General features: G+C 43.6%; 1 protein-coding gene across 4 annotated transcripts in view; it reads left to right on the forward strand.

The window, feature by feature from the left end:
- The first annotated feature begins 3243 nt into the window (after positions 1-3243).
- The window catches only part of Tshr (thyroid stimulating hormone receptor), a 133076-nt gene continuing 119178 nt past the window's right edge, over positions 3244-17141 (forward strand). For 3 of the 4 annotated variants that reach the window (XM_087552319.1, XM_087552321.1, XM_087552318.1), the window contains exon 1: positions 3244-3484. Coding sequence is in view for 2 of the 4 variants with exons in the window: in XM_087552318.1 (XP_087408444.1) it covers positions 3315-3484 (170 nt within the window). In the remaining 2 variants the exon portion in view is untranslated. 4 annotated transcript variants of the gene reach the window in all.

The raw sequence follows: 17141 nt of genomic DNA on the forward strand, positions 1-17141 counted from the left end.
GTTAGAGGTTATTGGGTTGTGTGTTCTTCCTTGTGGCGATTTGTCTTTGGGAGAGCATGTGGCGGCAGAGACACTGGGCTGCCACAGAGTTGGGATGTGTGTTTCTGGCAAGACATCTACTAGATATCTTGGGGCACTGCGGTGCCAGATCTAAGAGGGGGTAAAAGAAAACCTTTTAATATAATTTTACAACAACAAGTCTCAATTAAACTGGACCCCTGAGATCTCTCAGGCACTGGATCACCAACCAGGCAGAGTACACCAGCTGAGATGAGACCCCCAACACATATACAGCAGAGGACTCCCAGGGTCTGGGTTCAGTCAGAGAAGATTCACCTAACCCTCAAGAGACTGGAGGCCACAGGGAGTTCAGAGGCCTGGTGGGGTAGGTGGGGTGGGGACATCCTCGTGGAGATGGGGTGGAGGGCGGAGATATAGGATATGGACCAGTTGGAGGGTGGACCAGGACAGGAATAAAATCTGCAGTGTAAAAACAAAACAAAAACAAACAAACAAACAAAAATAAGAATAAACCTTTTCTCCATCAAGTTATTTTCCCCAGGTTATTTTAGAACAGCAACAGGGAAATTGACTAAGGCAACATGCTCCTCTTCAAAGAAGCATCTTTGTGTAGCATGTGGATAACATATAGAAAGCCACAGTTGATCAAAATGCAGAGAGCTACCATTGGGTACCCAACCCCCAAATGATGCATCTACAATAGAACCCCCACACATAAAGCTTAGAGGACACTGTGAGAGAGGGAGGTGGAAATATTGTAGGCACCAGAGAACCAGGAAGTCCTCTGAGACATAGTGTCTTCTACATATTACAGGGAAGCTGAACCCAGGAAATCTCAGCAAGGTCACCTAAACGAGACCTATACAATGGCAGTCCCAGTTGACGAGCCAGTATCTGTGAACTAGAATATGGAAACTCATAGATTCTATAGTGAATCCATGAACTGAAAACACACTGCTTTGAGAATTATAATGAAATTAGCAAATGTCTAACTATGCCAATGAGAAAAACAGAATGAAGATACAAAAATGGCAATGTTGGGTATGAAAGAGTCCATGTTAGAACAGATTGTGCATGTTTGCGTGTATGTATAGAGAGATACTGTAAACAACTTTGTGGCAATTGGTTCAGGAATGGATAACAAATCTGTTATAACATAAAAACTACCCAAACTGCCTCGAAGAGAATGAAAGAACCTGAGTAACATTACATTTATTTTTACAAGGTCAACGAGTGCTGAAAACTCAGTGCTCAAATGGTTTCACTGGTAAATTCTAGCAGATAAGAACAATTCTGTAAAAACCCTAATAGAAATGTAGGAAGGAGAAAATAATCTCCCAATTCCCTCTGTGATGAAAGAATCAATTACTGAGGATAAAACATACAAAAGGAAAAGAGTACCCGGCCACTTCTCCTTAGGCACATCTATGCAAAATCCAAATAGAATCTCAGTAAAGTTAATGCAAGAATACATTTAGAGAAGTCAAAGTGTGTTTGTCCATGGATTTAAGAGGGGCTGAATATTCAAAATGCAAGCTCTATTTAACTCTCCACACTTACAAATCACCATGGGTCCGGCAGAGGGAATTCTCAGAACAATCTCATTTTCCAGAAAAATCTCCAGGTGTCTTTTGGTAGTCATCCTTCTTTTCAGAATTTCAGTCCTTTGGAGCCTCATAGAGCCCACACGGTCTAGAACTCTCTATGTATCTCTTGATCCTCCTGCCTCTGATTCCCACAGCTGGTATTCCAGAAGTATCCTCACCACCCCAAGTTTAGGGTCTGCTGGATTTGAACCTTGAGCATGTTAGGCAAGCAATCTACCAACTGAGCCCTATCCCCAGCCCTAGTTTTACTGTCCCTGAGAATGCAATATAAGGTCGTGTGTATATGAGTGATCACATATAAGTACATAATCCTATGAATTTAGTTTCTCGTGCCTCTCCTTCATGTTCTAGATGTGTACACGTCGTGTAAACTAGGGCTCGATTCATTTTCTATGGAATGCTGTTTGTGCATTCACAGTCTTCTTGAAGAACGTGTGGGGTTCTTTACACCTTGGGGTGGCTTTTAATAAAGTTTCTATAAACACTGGGATGCATGTGTCTTAAAGGTACAGTTCAATAAATCTTAATATTTACCTGCCCTTAACCTCCAGTCTAACCCATTCTGTATGTTTAAAGCCTTCTCTCTTCATGTTTCTTTTGATGCCCAGAACCATACATAGCCTTTCCCTCCTGTTCTAGAGTTACATGTAAAAGAAACGGTGTAGCATATCAGTAAAATATTCTTTTTGTTCTTAGAGGAATTAGCAAGCAGTTATACTTTCAAGAAGTAGAACTTTCAAGAAGTATAAATGGACACGATCTAGTTTACATTTGTAATGAATATTCTTGTTGAGTTGAGAACAACGTGCCACTTAAGTGCTCTCTTCACTCTGAATTTCTGGAGAGGACGGATGAGAATGAAACCAATGTCTAGACCTCTAAGCAGATCCCCTCCCTATGTAAAACCAGACTGTTAACCATGCAGGCGAGGGAACCTACATGCGCAGTTCCCAGTTATCCACAGCAGATGGCCCCAGAGCCCAGCGCCTGACTTCACCGAGCTGCTGTGTTCGGTGAGACCAGCATCTCCAGATAGGGGTTTAGTGGCGCCTCCAGGGAGTTGCGTGGCGGACCCCAGCTGCTCCAGCTAGGCAGCATAAAGGATCTGCCCGGAGCGTCACATCCCTCTTTAGCTGCACTCTAAGCTGTCTCCTGTTGTGTTGTCTGCTCCGGCGATTTTTAACCTGGAGAAACCGAAGTTCCTCGGGATATTGGAGTGTCTCACAACAGTCCCCTCCGTGCTGACATTAGACAGAGACCATTTGGGTGGGTCCCGGGTCCGCACCACCGGTAAAGGCTGCTCAGTCAGGAAATGTGGCTTCACGAGTTCGGAGACCAGGGGAGAGGAAGGCGTGTCTAGACTTTAGAAAGAACTAATGGTTGGCAGGGAGGGGACGGCATGGGGACCGAGGCTGGGTGCCTCGGAACGGAAGGAGCTGCGATACTGATGGCAAGCCGCAAACGGGCTTGTTTGGATGGAGAGTTGCCTAGGCAAGCGGAGCACTTGAGAGCCTCTCCTTCCCCCTCTCCAGCGTGCTCTCCAGCGATGAGGTCACAGCCCCTTGGAGCCCTCCTCCTTCCTCCCTTTCCCTCCGGCATCCCGGTCTCTTTCAGCGTCAGAAGCAGGGCACTGAGAATGTGGTGACAGCGCGCAACGATGAAGTAGCACTGGAGGTCCCTTGGAAAATGAGGCCAGGGTCCCTGCTCCAGCTCACTCTGCTGCTCGCCCTGCCCAGGAGCCTGTGGGGCAGAGGGTGTACTTCTCCACCCTGCGAATGCCACCAGGAGGACGACTTCAGAGTCACCTGCAAGGAACTCCACCGAATCCCCAGCCTACCGCCCAGCACCCAGACTCTGTGAGTAGCCAAGGCCAAGACCCCCCCCCCCCAGGAGAAATTCGTGGTGTGTGGTGGGGCGCGCGCGGATGTCTGTTTAGTCCCTGCACAAATTTAATTGCTCATACGTGGGAAGGTCGCCTGTGTCGCTGACACAGGGGAGCAAAATCCCTAACAAAACTTTGGTACAAGATACCAGTGGGAGTTGTGCTTTCTACGATCTGAAGAGAAACCAGAGTATGGAGTTGTGCTTTCTGAAGAGTTACTATTCTGACCGCATTGTGCCAGCAACAAGTGCCCGTTGGAATTTAGTTTCATTTCAGGTAATAAGACATAAATCAGCTTAAGAATTAACTTTTAAAACTTAGAAAATACAATTGCTCTTCTCCCCCAACTCCCCTGTAAGCATCCCTAGGTGAGAGATTACCTTGGCCATTTGACTTATCAAATAATTATTAAAAGCTTAATCAGAGATGGTGTAGCGGCTCTAGACTTTGATCCCAGCAGTCCAGAAGCAGAGGCAAGTGAATTTCTGTGAGTTCTCCAGGCCAGCTTGGTCAACACAGTTGAGTTCCACGGTAGCCAGGGCTGTGTAGACAGACTCTGTCTTTTAAAAACGAAAACAAAAAGTTTCAGGGGCTCGTTAGAAATGTACCCTTGGACTTGTCAGGACAAAGAAGGGTTTCAAGGGAAGCGGGAGGGCTCCCGTCCCATTCTGTCTGACCTTCCCTCTATTCTGAACTGCTTTCCTACATGTGTGTGTCCCAACGGGTTTAACTAGGTTGCTCACAGGAGCATAAGTGAAGGGGTTATAGGAGCCTAAGCACTTTCTGGTGATGAAACCACATTAAAAAAAAAGTCTCTCCCTCCCCAAGAATCCAAGGAACCGTCAACCTCCTATAAATCCTCAGGTAGGGGTGGGGGTGTTGTGAGCCCTTACCCATTTCATGGCGGGATGCTGGAGGGTTCGATCTTATTCAGGTCATGTGCAAGCGGTCATGACTTCTATTGGCTCACAGCCATGTCGTGTCCAGGCAGTGTTCTGCCACCCTCCACCCTGTCCTCATTTAGAATCTTTGAAGAGCCCTCTGGTTCATAACACAAAACCTTGTGTTTGCCTCACTTTGTAGCATCCATCAGGATGGCTTGGTGTGGCTATCTAATATGTTGCTAACATGTCGAGGGTATTTCTTCCTTAGCATGATCTACCCCTGTGCTATGGTAGCGAGAGTGAAGCAGATCCCCTCTCTCTACACTGCTGATACAACTGGTCCTTGGTCTTAGGCATGGGAAGGAGACAGTTACAATGTAGCTCAGGGTCTTTTCCTTAACTTGCCTCTTCAGAGAGGCACAGTGATCCTTGTTACAACAGAGGCTGTGGTGGGGTTTGAGGGAGCTGCTATCCCTACTCCTCATTTGGACCATTTAACCATCTTTGATATGAAGGGGACCTGAGAGTTCTCACTGGAGAATTACACTAGGAAACCTAGATGAAGCAAGAGGATGTGATTAAATATTTGGGCACAAAAAAGCCAATGAGATGGCTTAGTGGGTCAAAAAGAGCCCGCCCCACAGCACAGCAAGCTGAGTTTGATCCCTGGAATCTGTATGGTGGAAAAAGAGAACTGAATTTCACAAGCTGTCCTCTGACCTCCACACGAGTACCATAGCACACCTCCCAATATGTAAATGAATAAAAATGTATGTCTCTGTAGGATTCTTTAAAAAGTAAAGAGCAAAACGACAACATTTTGGCACATAACTATAGATAATATTACCCCCAAACGAAGCATACCAAGCTGGGCCATTGGTCTCCTCTACTCAGAAGGTTGCCAGGTGTTGCTCAGAAGATTGCAATATGTTGCCTCTGCATAAGAGGATGGCAGTCTGTGTTTGTACGCTGACTCACTTTGCCTTGTCCTTTTGCCCAGCGCAGGATAGGCAGGACACCTGGCACTCTCCCCATCATATTCACGGTGGCAGCAATGACCACCTGTACCCACCGTCATCCTACATTGTCTCGGGTCCTGAGCTTCAGGGCTGCAAAGGGTTTGTCTTCAATGTGGATGCGTGTTCTGAAACACTGTTGAGATTTTTCCGATTCAGGTTTCAACTGCTTGCATGCTACAACTAAGGGTTTAGTTGGTGACTCTGCGTTTTCTAAACCAAACAATTGAGCCCCCCTTTCAGGCTTTGGTGATAGGGTTCCATTTGTGCTTTTTGCCACTCGGTATGCTTAAATAGGTGCGTTTCTTTAATTGAAATGAATTTATTTAGGAAAGCTCATGCTGTTGGAGAGATGGAAGGTTTGGGCACGCTACATAATAGGTAATGACTAAGAAACAAGACAGATAAGGCTTAAATCTACAGTATACACAAACAAGATTGTAGGGTGGGTCATGGTCTACGATGCCTCCACCAAGGCTGCTTCTCTGGCTGTTGAAGGCTTTAGTTTTTTACTTTCAGATGTTGAAGTGACAGCTAATGGGTTTCTACCCTTTTACTGCCTGCCGTTGTTTGATATTTAGTAAAACCATGTTCAAGATACTTTGAATATCCACGTCCTACAACTGCTGGTTTCGTTACTGCCTCCCAGCAGCACTGGCTGTGCTTCCAAAGGACCCAGGTTCAATTCCACATAGTGGCTCACAACTCTCTGATAGAGCATGGTGGTGGTTTGAATAGGTTTGGCCCCCCAGATTCATGTATTCGAATGCTTGGCTCATAGGGAGTGGCACTGTTAGGAGATGTGGCCTTATTGGAGGAGTTGTGGGCTTATTGGAGGAAGTGTGTCACTGTGTAGGTGGCTTTGAGATCTCCTGTGCTCAGGCTCTGCCCAGTGTGGAGTCTGTCTCCTCCTGGCTGACTGAGGAACATAGTCTTTTCCTTGTGCTGCCTTTGGATCAAGATGTAGAACTCTTGGCTGCTCCAGCACTAAGTCTGCCTGTATGATGCCTTGCTCCCCACCTTGATGATAATGGACTGAACTTCTAAAAGTGTAAGCAAACCCCAGTTACATGTTTTTCTTTATAAGACTTGCATTGGTCATGGTGACTCCTCGAAGCACTAAAACCCTAACTAAAACCGAAGTCCTCTGAGAATGGAGAAAGTAGACACCCAAGATATAGAGGATCTTCAGGAACAGCCGACACAAGTGGGACATTTCTTGGTCAACTCTGGCTTTTCTCTTTTTAATTTTTTTTTTACTTTTTTCCCACCACACAAGTACACGCGTGTTATGTGGTGTCATTCAGTTTCTGGGATGCCCCTGAACCTGTATGTTTCCATAACTCTACTTAATTATCCCAGAACTTGGCTCAAAGAGGTGACTTGAATGTCTAGAATGCCAGGCACTGAGGGAGGACGGTGACGTAGTAAGAAGGCAGTGATAGAGTCATACCACAACCCAGTAGCGTCATAGAGCATCCTCCTCTGGCTTCAGCATGCATGTGGATGTGTACTTGTACCCACGCACACATGTGCACATACACCAGGATTCCGAGATGATGAGTGGCAGGCCTCACTGAAGCTGTCTGTTGTAGCTGGGTTCTTTTTATGTGTGTATGAAAGTTCATGTGTAAATGCGCATGTGTGCTTGTGAGCACATGTATGTACACAGGTGTATGCGCCTTTGTATGTGCATGAGAAGCCAGGGGCTATGTGCTCAGAGGCCAGAATCCACAGTTTTTTGTTATTTCCATTTCTGCAAACAAGCACTGGCTAGATCAAAGAGTAATTCTATTTTCTGATATCACTTCTAACCAAGCAGTAAACACAAAGAAAGCTGATCCGCAATGCTAAGAATACATCATTAAACAAACTGCTCTAGTGTGAATGTTATTGGACAATTTGTCATCGAAATACTTTGTTTCCCTGTCAAAGCTGAGAAAGGGCTTCTGTGAATCAACCTACTTGATTGCTCTTTTCTGGTCGCACAGGTGTGTCGTTTACACTTCAAACTCAAGCTTATGACTCAAGAAGTTCAGATGTGTCCTACACACACAGGTTTTCCATGCTGCCGGGAACCTGGGATTGTATGAAATTTTATATGCACAAAAATCAACAAATTTCTTACATTTCTCAAAGATATCTTTGACATGCCAAGAAGTTGAGGAACTGCACATTGGAATAATCTGTCGTTTTTCTGGGGCAATAAGCATACATTTGGTGCCTACTATGACTCGACCTATTTTATTTTAAAGAACACAAAACACATGCTTTTAGAAATAAACAAAACGGCCTGACCTTAGGATATGATGCTTTCCCTTCTGAACACATTATGACTGTGGTTATTACCTTCATCACCCCTTTCTTTAAAAGCCCTCAGTCTTTTAAATCCATGATCTAATGATACATTTTTTGCATGTGTCTGATGCACTGTAACTCTTATTAAATTCTTAACACTGAACTGGCAAGATTACCCTCCAAGTTAAGGCACTTGCCAGCCAACCAGGTAGCCTGAACTCTATCCCTGGAATCTGGAACTTGGAATCTGCTGATTTCCACATAACAAATGAGAGTCATGGCACCTGCATTTACACAGATGGCTGCACCCACACTTGCACACACATGCACACACACACACACACAGAGAGAGAGAGAGAGAGAGAGAGAGAGAGAGAGAGAGAGAGAGGGAGAGAGAGAGAGACTGACAGAGTGTGTCTTAAATAAGTTAAATTAAGTATAACAAGGTATCCTTAACACGTATCCCCACATTTACTGAAACAGCTCTGATTAGTCACTCTTGGACTTTCATTACTATGGTTTAAAAATAACAGAAAAATTCTAAGAATCAGCAAATAGTCTCATTTGTTCAAAACTATAGGTTGGATTTTAAAGTGTACCATTAAAGAAATGTCAGACTTAGCTGTATGGCTTCTGAAGAACTCCAGAACATTTCAAAACAGCATTCTTATTAAGTTGTAAAGCAGGCTTCTACGATTTTTAAGGTGCCCTTTAAATACACCCTGTGTACAACTCTCCTGGATTTTACTACTACAGTCTTAAAGAAAACACTTTCTCATGAGGATACATCAGAAACTCAAATATTCTTCATTTTCTCAAAACAAATCTCTCACATTACCTTTGCACCTGAAAAACTCTCCCTAGGGTCCAGCTTTCTCTTTCAGTAGATGTGGTCTCTCCAATTATGTAGTACATTACGATTTGGGCTTATGTTTTTCAGGCATTAGGTTAATTTTACTCATTTTAGGGGTGAGAAATATTCAACTCCCTGGAGAAGATCGAAACAGTTTTTTCTACACAGAGGTGCTGTCGCTTTGTATCCTGTTACTTCAGTCATTTTGTAAACTGAGAATCTAGAAGGCCAGTTTGGAGGAAGGCCTTTGCATATAGGATTTAAACAACAGATGAACTAGGGAGCCTTCTGAGAGGGAAACCGTAATGGACTCTGGCTGTGCTGTTCTCATCTCAACACCCACCTCGAGTGCTTCTGGGTTTATGAACACAGTCTGTAGAGTTGAAAAAAAAAACCAGAAATTCTACCTTTAAAATAAACAGGGGTTTTGTTTTGTTTGTTTGTTTCTAGAGACAGGGTTTTTCTGTGTAGCCTTGACTGTCCTAAAAGTCCCTCTGTAGACCAGGCTGGCCTCAAACTCACAGAGATCCACCAGCCTTAAAGTCATGTGCCATCATGACCCTGACTAAATAAACAGTATTTTATTGTAGCCGATTGCATCCCTCTTCCTCCCATTCAAGTCCCCTTCTCTTTCCCTTCCTCCTTCTCCTCCTCTTGTTTCTTTAGTAAATATTTACATTAGTACTAGTCTGACATCAGTGATACATACTAAATGACCTTAAACTTACATTAAACAAGAAAAACATCTCAAATGGGCAGGGTAGGGCAGAGTAAAATACAAAGAATGGCAGGTGAGGAAAGTGCACATCGGAGGAGAGATTCAGAGACTGGAAGAGGCAATAGGAATGCTGAAAGTCGCCTCCAAACCATCAGAACCAATGCCTGCTAGCCCATCCTTGGTTTGCAAATGGTTATTTTCCTTCTTGGAACTGCAGGTGGTAGAAAGCTGAACTCATTGGTCTTGTTTCTTATTTTAAAGGAACTGAGTCAGTCACAAAAGAAAAGGCTTCACCTTCATGACCTAATTACAACCCAAAGTCCTTGCTTCCTCAAAACACTGGAGGCTCCAGTTTCAACCCAGTGAATTTATTGAAGGGGCTCGGGTATTCAGTCCAAGTCAGAAGGGCCTCATTGAAAAAGTGACACTCCAATAAAGTCCTAAACTAATTAAATGGGGGAAAGAGAGAGCTAGGTTCATATCCAGGGGAATGAAATCATGAAGAAGTGCAAAGATTCTCGAGTGAGGGTTGCGATGAAGCAAAATGTACAGGTCACAAAGAGAAACAGAAGAAGCCATGTGGCTGAAGGAGAGGGAGTAAGAGTCCTGGGGACACATCGTGCTGAGCTCTGTAGGTCATTGTGCATAACCTATAGAGTATTATGATATGTGTATGTATGCTCACACACATGCAAACACATTCATACATACATACATACATACATACATACATACATACATACATACATACTTTCCAAATGAGTTAAGATGTTTATTTATTTTGATAAACAAACTCCACCCCTCAAAAACATGCAAGATCTGACTTACATTTTGTTAGGATTTCCTTGACTGATGAGCTTGTCAGTCAAGTAAGAGATAGTGATGGCTTGTACCAGTGGAGGGAGGGTGAGAAAGGAAAGAAGGAAGGGAGAAAGGAAGGAAGGAAGACGGAATCCAAGGTTTATTTTGTAGGTAAATCCAACAGGATTTCCTAAGACTAAAAGGGTCTTAGCCAAAGGCAGTAGCTGGTGATGTCTTAGCCTGGGTTCTCATGAAAGCAGATTATGCATGAGAATTCTTGCATAATCTGAGAACTCTTTGTGGAGGTTGATTCCACAGAAGAGTGGAATGTAGAAATGAAGATTTCAGGGTGAGGGAGTTAGCAACTGGTGTGATCTGGTGATTGCTGATCCCAGGAGGTCACATAGAACTCAGGTGCTAAGCATCTCAGGACTCTGGCTGTAGGAAGGGGTAAGGAAGCACAATATCCCCAGGTTCTTGTCCCTGGGAGATGGATGTGCAGCATGCTGACTCTGCCAAACTTCCAGGTTTCTTGATCACAGATAGTGCGCTACCTACTGGGCTAACCAATTCCTCAGTGTTTACATTCTGAAAACTGTTATAACGCTTATCTATGATAAATTACTATTTCAAGTTGACTCATATTTTAACAGTTTTTTGGGTTGGTTTGTATTTTGGGTTTTTTGTTTGTTTGGTTGGTCGGTTTTGTTTTTGTTTTGTTTTTGTTGTTTTTGTTGTTGTTTGTTGGTTTGGTTTTTTTGAGACAAGGTATCTCTGTTTATCCCTGTCTATCCTGGAACTTGCTCTGTAGACCAGGCTGACCTTGAACTCACAGAGCTCCACCTGCCTCTGCTGGGATTAAAAATGTATGCCACCACTGCTCCGCAATAGTACTTTTGTGTGTGTGTGTGTGTAGGTGCACACATGGAGGAAGCAAGAGGCCAATGTAGGTGTCTTCTTTGGTTGCTCTCTATTTTTTTAGTTAGATTCTTACTGAAGCTGTGACCCACCAATTAATTCAGTTAGCCTGACTGGACAGCAAGCTCCAGTAACAGCCTGTCTCCACCTCCCCACAAATTGGATCACAGCTCTATGCTCCGTGCTCAGGTTTTTGTTCATGCTAGTTATGTGTGCCATGTTTGCACCACAAACTTTACTCGTACCTAACTAAACCATCACCCCAGCCCCCATTTTAGTAATTTTTAACTACATCAAGAACTAAATGTCCTTTTCTTTACTCTCTTAAAAAACTCACCTCTAGCATGTTTCCTTTGTTCAATGATGTGTGCTACATCAACTCTGTGCCCTCCAGGCCCACAGTGTGTTTTCATAAACACATACACCTCTCTTTTTGCTGAGGTTATATAAAGCTGGCATTTGACTCCAACTTAGACTTTTACAATTAGACCTGGAAATACCATGTTTCTTCCCTTTTATGCCTCCATCAGTGAGAAAGTCAGAATTCAAGCACAAAGCTCCTGATAGGAATTCAAGGTTTTCTTCATTCCAGATCTATCTTCCTGAATAGATCTTGTTCTATAACCATATGCTTGGCCCAGGGAGCAGCACTATAAAGAGGTATGTTTTTGTTAGAGTAGGTGTGGCCGTGTTGGCCGAAGTGTATCACTGTAGAGATGAGCTTTGAGACCCTCCTCCTAGCTGCCTGGAAGCCAGGTCTTCTCCTAAATGCCTTCAGAACAAGAGGTAGAACTCTCAGATTCTCCAGCATCATATCGGCCTGGCATTGCTATGTTTTCTGCCGTAATGATAATGAACTGAACCTCTGAACGTGTAAGCCACCCCCTCATAAAGCATTCTACCCCTTTCCAAACCCAAAGTCCCAAAACCCATATTGCTCTAAACAAGCACGATCAAGCCTATCACAGAAATACCCCACTTCTGATACCAACTTCTGACTTAATTAGGGTTTCCACACTGTAAAGAGACTCCATGACTGAGGCAACTCTTATTTAATTGGGTCTGACTTATTGGTGAGTTTCAGTCCATTATCATCATGACAAGAAGCATGGTAGCATCTAGACAGGCATGGTGCTGCAGAAGGAGCTAAGAGTTCTACATCTTGTTCCAAAGGCAGCCAGAAGAGTGACTTCCCAACACCTAAGAGAAGGGTCTCAAAGCCCATCCCCTACAGTGACACACTTCCTCCAACAAGGGCACACATCCTAATAGTGCCACTTCCTGGGCCAAGCATATTTCAAACCACCTCACTACTTTTTTGGTTTCTTTTCCTTCTACCCTTTTCTCTCCATCCCAACATTAGGTAGGCAAGAAAGAAGGTTAGATAGGAAAGGAAAAGTATATCTCTTTAGACTACATTGTGTTGATTAGAGTCATCAAGCTTCTTGGGCAAGCCCGATCTTCATCATCAGGACATTTCCAATCATCAACCATAAAAACCAACCAGCAACAGCAGGAGGGACGGTCAGCAGTAGTGGGCAATAGCCACTGCTAGCTCCCTCCCCCCTCTCTCTCCACCCCGGCCCTGGCTCTGGCATAATATATCTTCTAAAGACTCCCCAGAATTCTAAATATAAACTCTCTCGAGCTGGCAAAATCCTGCCCCTACCAGAGCACAAGACAAATAGTCAACTACTGTGGACAGTCTGAAGCAGCCCCATGTCCCACGCCTGGGATTAAAACAAAATTGTATTCACACAACATAACTGGGTTTTTAAAGAAACCCAAATTCTCATTATTATTCTCTTTCTCTTTCTCCCCCTCTTCTCTCTCCCTCCTCTCCTCGACAGCTCTGTCTTCCTTCTGCTCTGAGCTGTAAAATTCGCAATACAGCCACTCTGAAATTTGCTAAGTAACAGCACTGGTTACATTCACAATATTGTCTGATCATCGCCTCCATCTAGTTTCGAATATTTTGCTCTGCATCATAAAAGAAGAACCTATGCTAATTAAATGGACCTTCAGCATTCATTCCCTGCCCCTCTCGGCCCTTGGCAACTGCTAATCAGCTGCCTTCTCTGTGGTTTTACCTCTCCAAGACTTTTTTATATAAATAGATGTTGAAGATGTGCCCTCTTGTGTCTTGCTTCTTTCACGGAGGGTATCATCACATTATAGACATGGGGGTGTGAACGATTACACCAGTGACCCCTAAGGAGAATTGAAAGTAAACAGGTCAATGTTGTGTTTTAACACAACAGTGTAGAGAGCACCCTTCAATCTATGTCTCAGTATCTTACCTTAGATACAAAATTACAAACATTAAAATTTTTCACCCCTATTTTCAGAAGCTTAAGCACTAAACTCCTTTCCAATCTTAAAAAAAAAGACTTGAGTGCCCATCTTGTGAAGGCTGTATTTTTAGCCACTTGGCTAAAGAATTGTGTAAATTTGTTGCTTCTGAGCTCTGTGGCAATGTTAGGCAAGGAAAAGGTGTAAGAGGATTGCAAATGCCATGGTCTATAACCCTTTAATGAATCAATATTCGTGCAAAATGCTTTTTTCTATTATACAGAAACTGAAAAGCAAGTGGTATTCCATTTCTACTGGAGTTTTATATAATAGTTTGCCTTCTACACCTCACTTTATATCTCTATTAAATGTTTAGACCATATTTCAAGATAGAAATTTTGCTAAAATGTTACTTTATTTATTACGTTTTATATTTATTTATTTTATGTGTATGTGTATTTTACTCATGTGCACTATGTGTATGCTTGGCGTACACAGAGGTCAGCAGAGGGCATTGGGTCCCCTGGAAATAGAGTGATGGATGGGTGGTTGTGAACCATCGTAAGTTTGCTGGGAATTGAACCTGCAATCTCTGGAAGAACAAGTACACTGACTCATCTTTCTGTCCCCCTCACTAAGAAATTTTAAAAATTTAAATGAGAGAAATATGTTGCCTTTCTTTTTATCTTCTTTTGTTTGAGTGTTTTATTTTGATTTGGTGTCTGAGACAAGCTCTTACTACATTACCCCAGCCAGGCTCAAACTCACAATGCAAATCAAGCTAGTCTTGAACTCAGAGATCTGCCTGTTTCTGCCTCAATAGTGCTTGAATCAAAGAGGTGTGTGTCAGCATACCTGGCCTCTATCAGTGCTTCTATCTCCGTTGTTTCTCCCCATGTTCCTTCGTTCTTAGAGGAAGAAGCCGTAAAATCAAATTATCGACTCCTATAAGTTTCTCGGTTACGTCACAGGCTAACCTCAGTAGAGAAGACCTGTGAGACCCACCATACCCTCCCATCACGTGATTATAAGGAGTACAACACTGGTAGCAACCACCCCTCATATCACTGTGTAAGTAGGAAATGTTCCACAAACTCGTGGGATGAATTCCGGACCCCTAGACAGTGGTATGATTTTGACACTTTGGGAAACATTGAAAAATAGCTCCTACTGGAACAAGTAAGTCGTTGGAGGCATGTCCTTGGAGAAAGGGAGCTAAAAACTTCCCTTCCATGTTGTACACGCCTTCTGCCGTGATATTCTTTCTGTCCAAGTAGATGGAACCAAGCAACCATGGGCTGTACCCTCTGCAACCAGGAGCCAAAATAAACCTTTCCTCTCAGATCTTCTCTTGGGCAGCTTGTCTCAGTAAAGGCAACTTCACCCCCAGCTGCTAACACAAGTTTGGAAAGTCCTGGAAAGTTTAGGAAGCAGAGTCTACCTGCAGGAAGGCACTTGGGCACTGGTTCTCAACTTTCCTAAGGCTAAGACCTTTAATTACAATTCCTCATATTGTGGTGACTCCCGCAACCATAACATTATTCTGTTGTTACTTTATAACTGTAATTTTGCTGCTGTTATGAATTGTAATGGAAATATCTTATATGCAACCCCAGAGGGGTCACAACCCACAGGTTGAGAACCACTACGCTGGAGGCATGCTTTTGAAGGCTATATTAGATATTTTCCATCAGATATTTTGTTTACACCCCGGAGATAAGAAACTGGATGGCCTATGTGCCTAATGTGCCTTGGCTACATACAGGTCAACTGTTATATGAACAGTGGCCACAGGTTAACTGTTATCACGAGCAGTGGCAGATCTGAAAGACTGTGCCATCCAGCCTCATGTAACTTTCATTGTGACTATCACATCAATTTGTAGAGGCCAAGCTTCCAGGCAGAGACCATTCAGTATCTGCCTGGCATCAGGACTGTGTCACTTTATTAAGAAAGCATTTGTCCGCCTCACAGAAGAAGCTTTAGAAAGGTTTGCAAGAATGAGTTTCCCCTTTCAAAGATAATCGTCCCCGAGAGTTGTCATCCGCAGGGAATAGTAATTGAAAGTCTCATTTGCAGGTCTCGGTCCTAATAGAGCCCATAAATCCGTAAGAATATATCTGCTGTGTGTCAGCGTTTGGCTAACAAGCCTGCTAGTGTTTCCAGATCCTCCAGATGCCCGTATTTAATGCTTGGCTGGTCTTCTTATGTAGCATAACCAAATAGGCATTTCACAACCACTCTCCATCCCTGCAATCTAAAACAACACAGCCAGAAGCTCTGAAATGTGTTCCATGAAGCATGAAAGAATTCATTAAGGCTCTGTCTGTTTCAGTTCTGCGCAACAACACAAGATCTGATGTTCTTACGAGGATTCCTCTTGGCACCTTACAGAGATTCTGAGTCTCAAGAGCCAGGCAAACGGGGTAACTTGGAGAGGCCGTAGCAATGCTTTCCCTTAATATTATATCTGACACCTTCATTTTAACAGCAGCAAAGTGGAAGAGGAAAGATATTATGCATAAATCTACGTCGCCTAGATGTCATGGTGAAAACCAGAGGTTTCCCACCGAATAGCAAAAATTATTCTATGAATATTTAAAAGTATTACCAATGAAGTGGCTAGGGCCAGTTTGCTCTTTCCAAATAGAAGCTATGGGCACATGAGATGTTATTCCAAGGTTGGCAGTTATGAGCCCTTGAGTGCTCATGACCTAGTGACTGGACTGGCAGACCTAAAGACTTTATATTTAAAAAAAAAAAAAACCCAAAAGGTAGGGGCTGAAAGCTGTAGGCTTTAAAAAGTGAAGGCACTCAAGTTGAAGGCTTATTGCTCTGAACGTTAACTAACAACAAATCCCCTATCCCACTCACCACTACGACCATGTACATGTTTAGCAGCTAGTGTAATCCTTGGTTTCACAGAGAGCTACAGTTGTAAACAGTAGCTCGCACAGCCAGGCACCACTCGCTTATATTGTGGTCTTAAACAGGCTTCAGGCACTAGGGCCTTCAGCCTTAATGTGTTAGCCCTTGAGACTGGTGGTGTTATGGTTCTCAGGTGAAGGATATCTTGGTCCTTCAGGGTTGTAGCTCACTGAGTTTCTTTCAGTAACTAAAGGCCTTTTCCTGTACCCTCAGCTTTCTCGCTCCTTTGCTTTCCTTGTCCATTGTCATCTCTTGTAGCTGCTGCTGCTGCTGCTACCGCCCCTTCTGGCTATTGTTGCTCTTCCAACTGCTCTTAGAGCATCAGCTGCCCCCTCCTTATTATTGTTGCTACTGTTGTCCTTAGAGTCAGAGCCTGGGCCTTGGCAACTCTATCAAGCCAAGCTCACCTACCCACTCCAAATATGTCAGTTCAACAGGCAACTAACAGTGAAGAGCCAAGAAGGGAGATTTATTCAGTGCAACAACATTAGAAGAAAATAAAAAAGATGTCTGTCCAGTGACCTCCCAAGTCCATCTTTGATATCCTAATATGAGGTTTAGGTTTAAATAGATAGCAAGAGATGGCTCTGGGGCTGCCCTTCGAAGGATGAGGGTTCAATTCCCAGCACCCACTTGGAGGCTCATGAAAGTCTGGGACTCCAGTTCCGAGAGATCTGATGCCTTCTTCCGGCTTTTGTAGGTACTACACACACACACACACACACACACACACATACACACACACACACACAGGCATAATACCCATACACATATACAAATATTTAGAAAGGAGGGAGGGAGAGAGAGAGGGAGGGGAAAAAGGGAAAGAAGGAAGAAAGGAAGGAAGGAGGGAGGGAGAGAGGGAGAGAGGAAGGGAGGAAGGAAGGAAGGAAGGAAGGAAGGAAGGAAGGAAGGAAGGAAGG

The sequence above is a fragment of the Rattus norvegicus genome, chromosome 6 (assembly GCF_021556685.1).
Source record: "Rattus norvegicus strain SHRSP/BbbUtx chromosome 6, alternate assembly SHRSP_T2T, whole genome shotgun sequence".
In the NCBI taxonomy this organism is placed as follows: domain Eukaryota; kingdom Metazoa; phylum Chordata; class Mammalia; order Rodentia; family Muridae; genus Rattus; species Rattus norvegicus.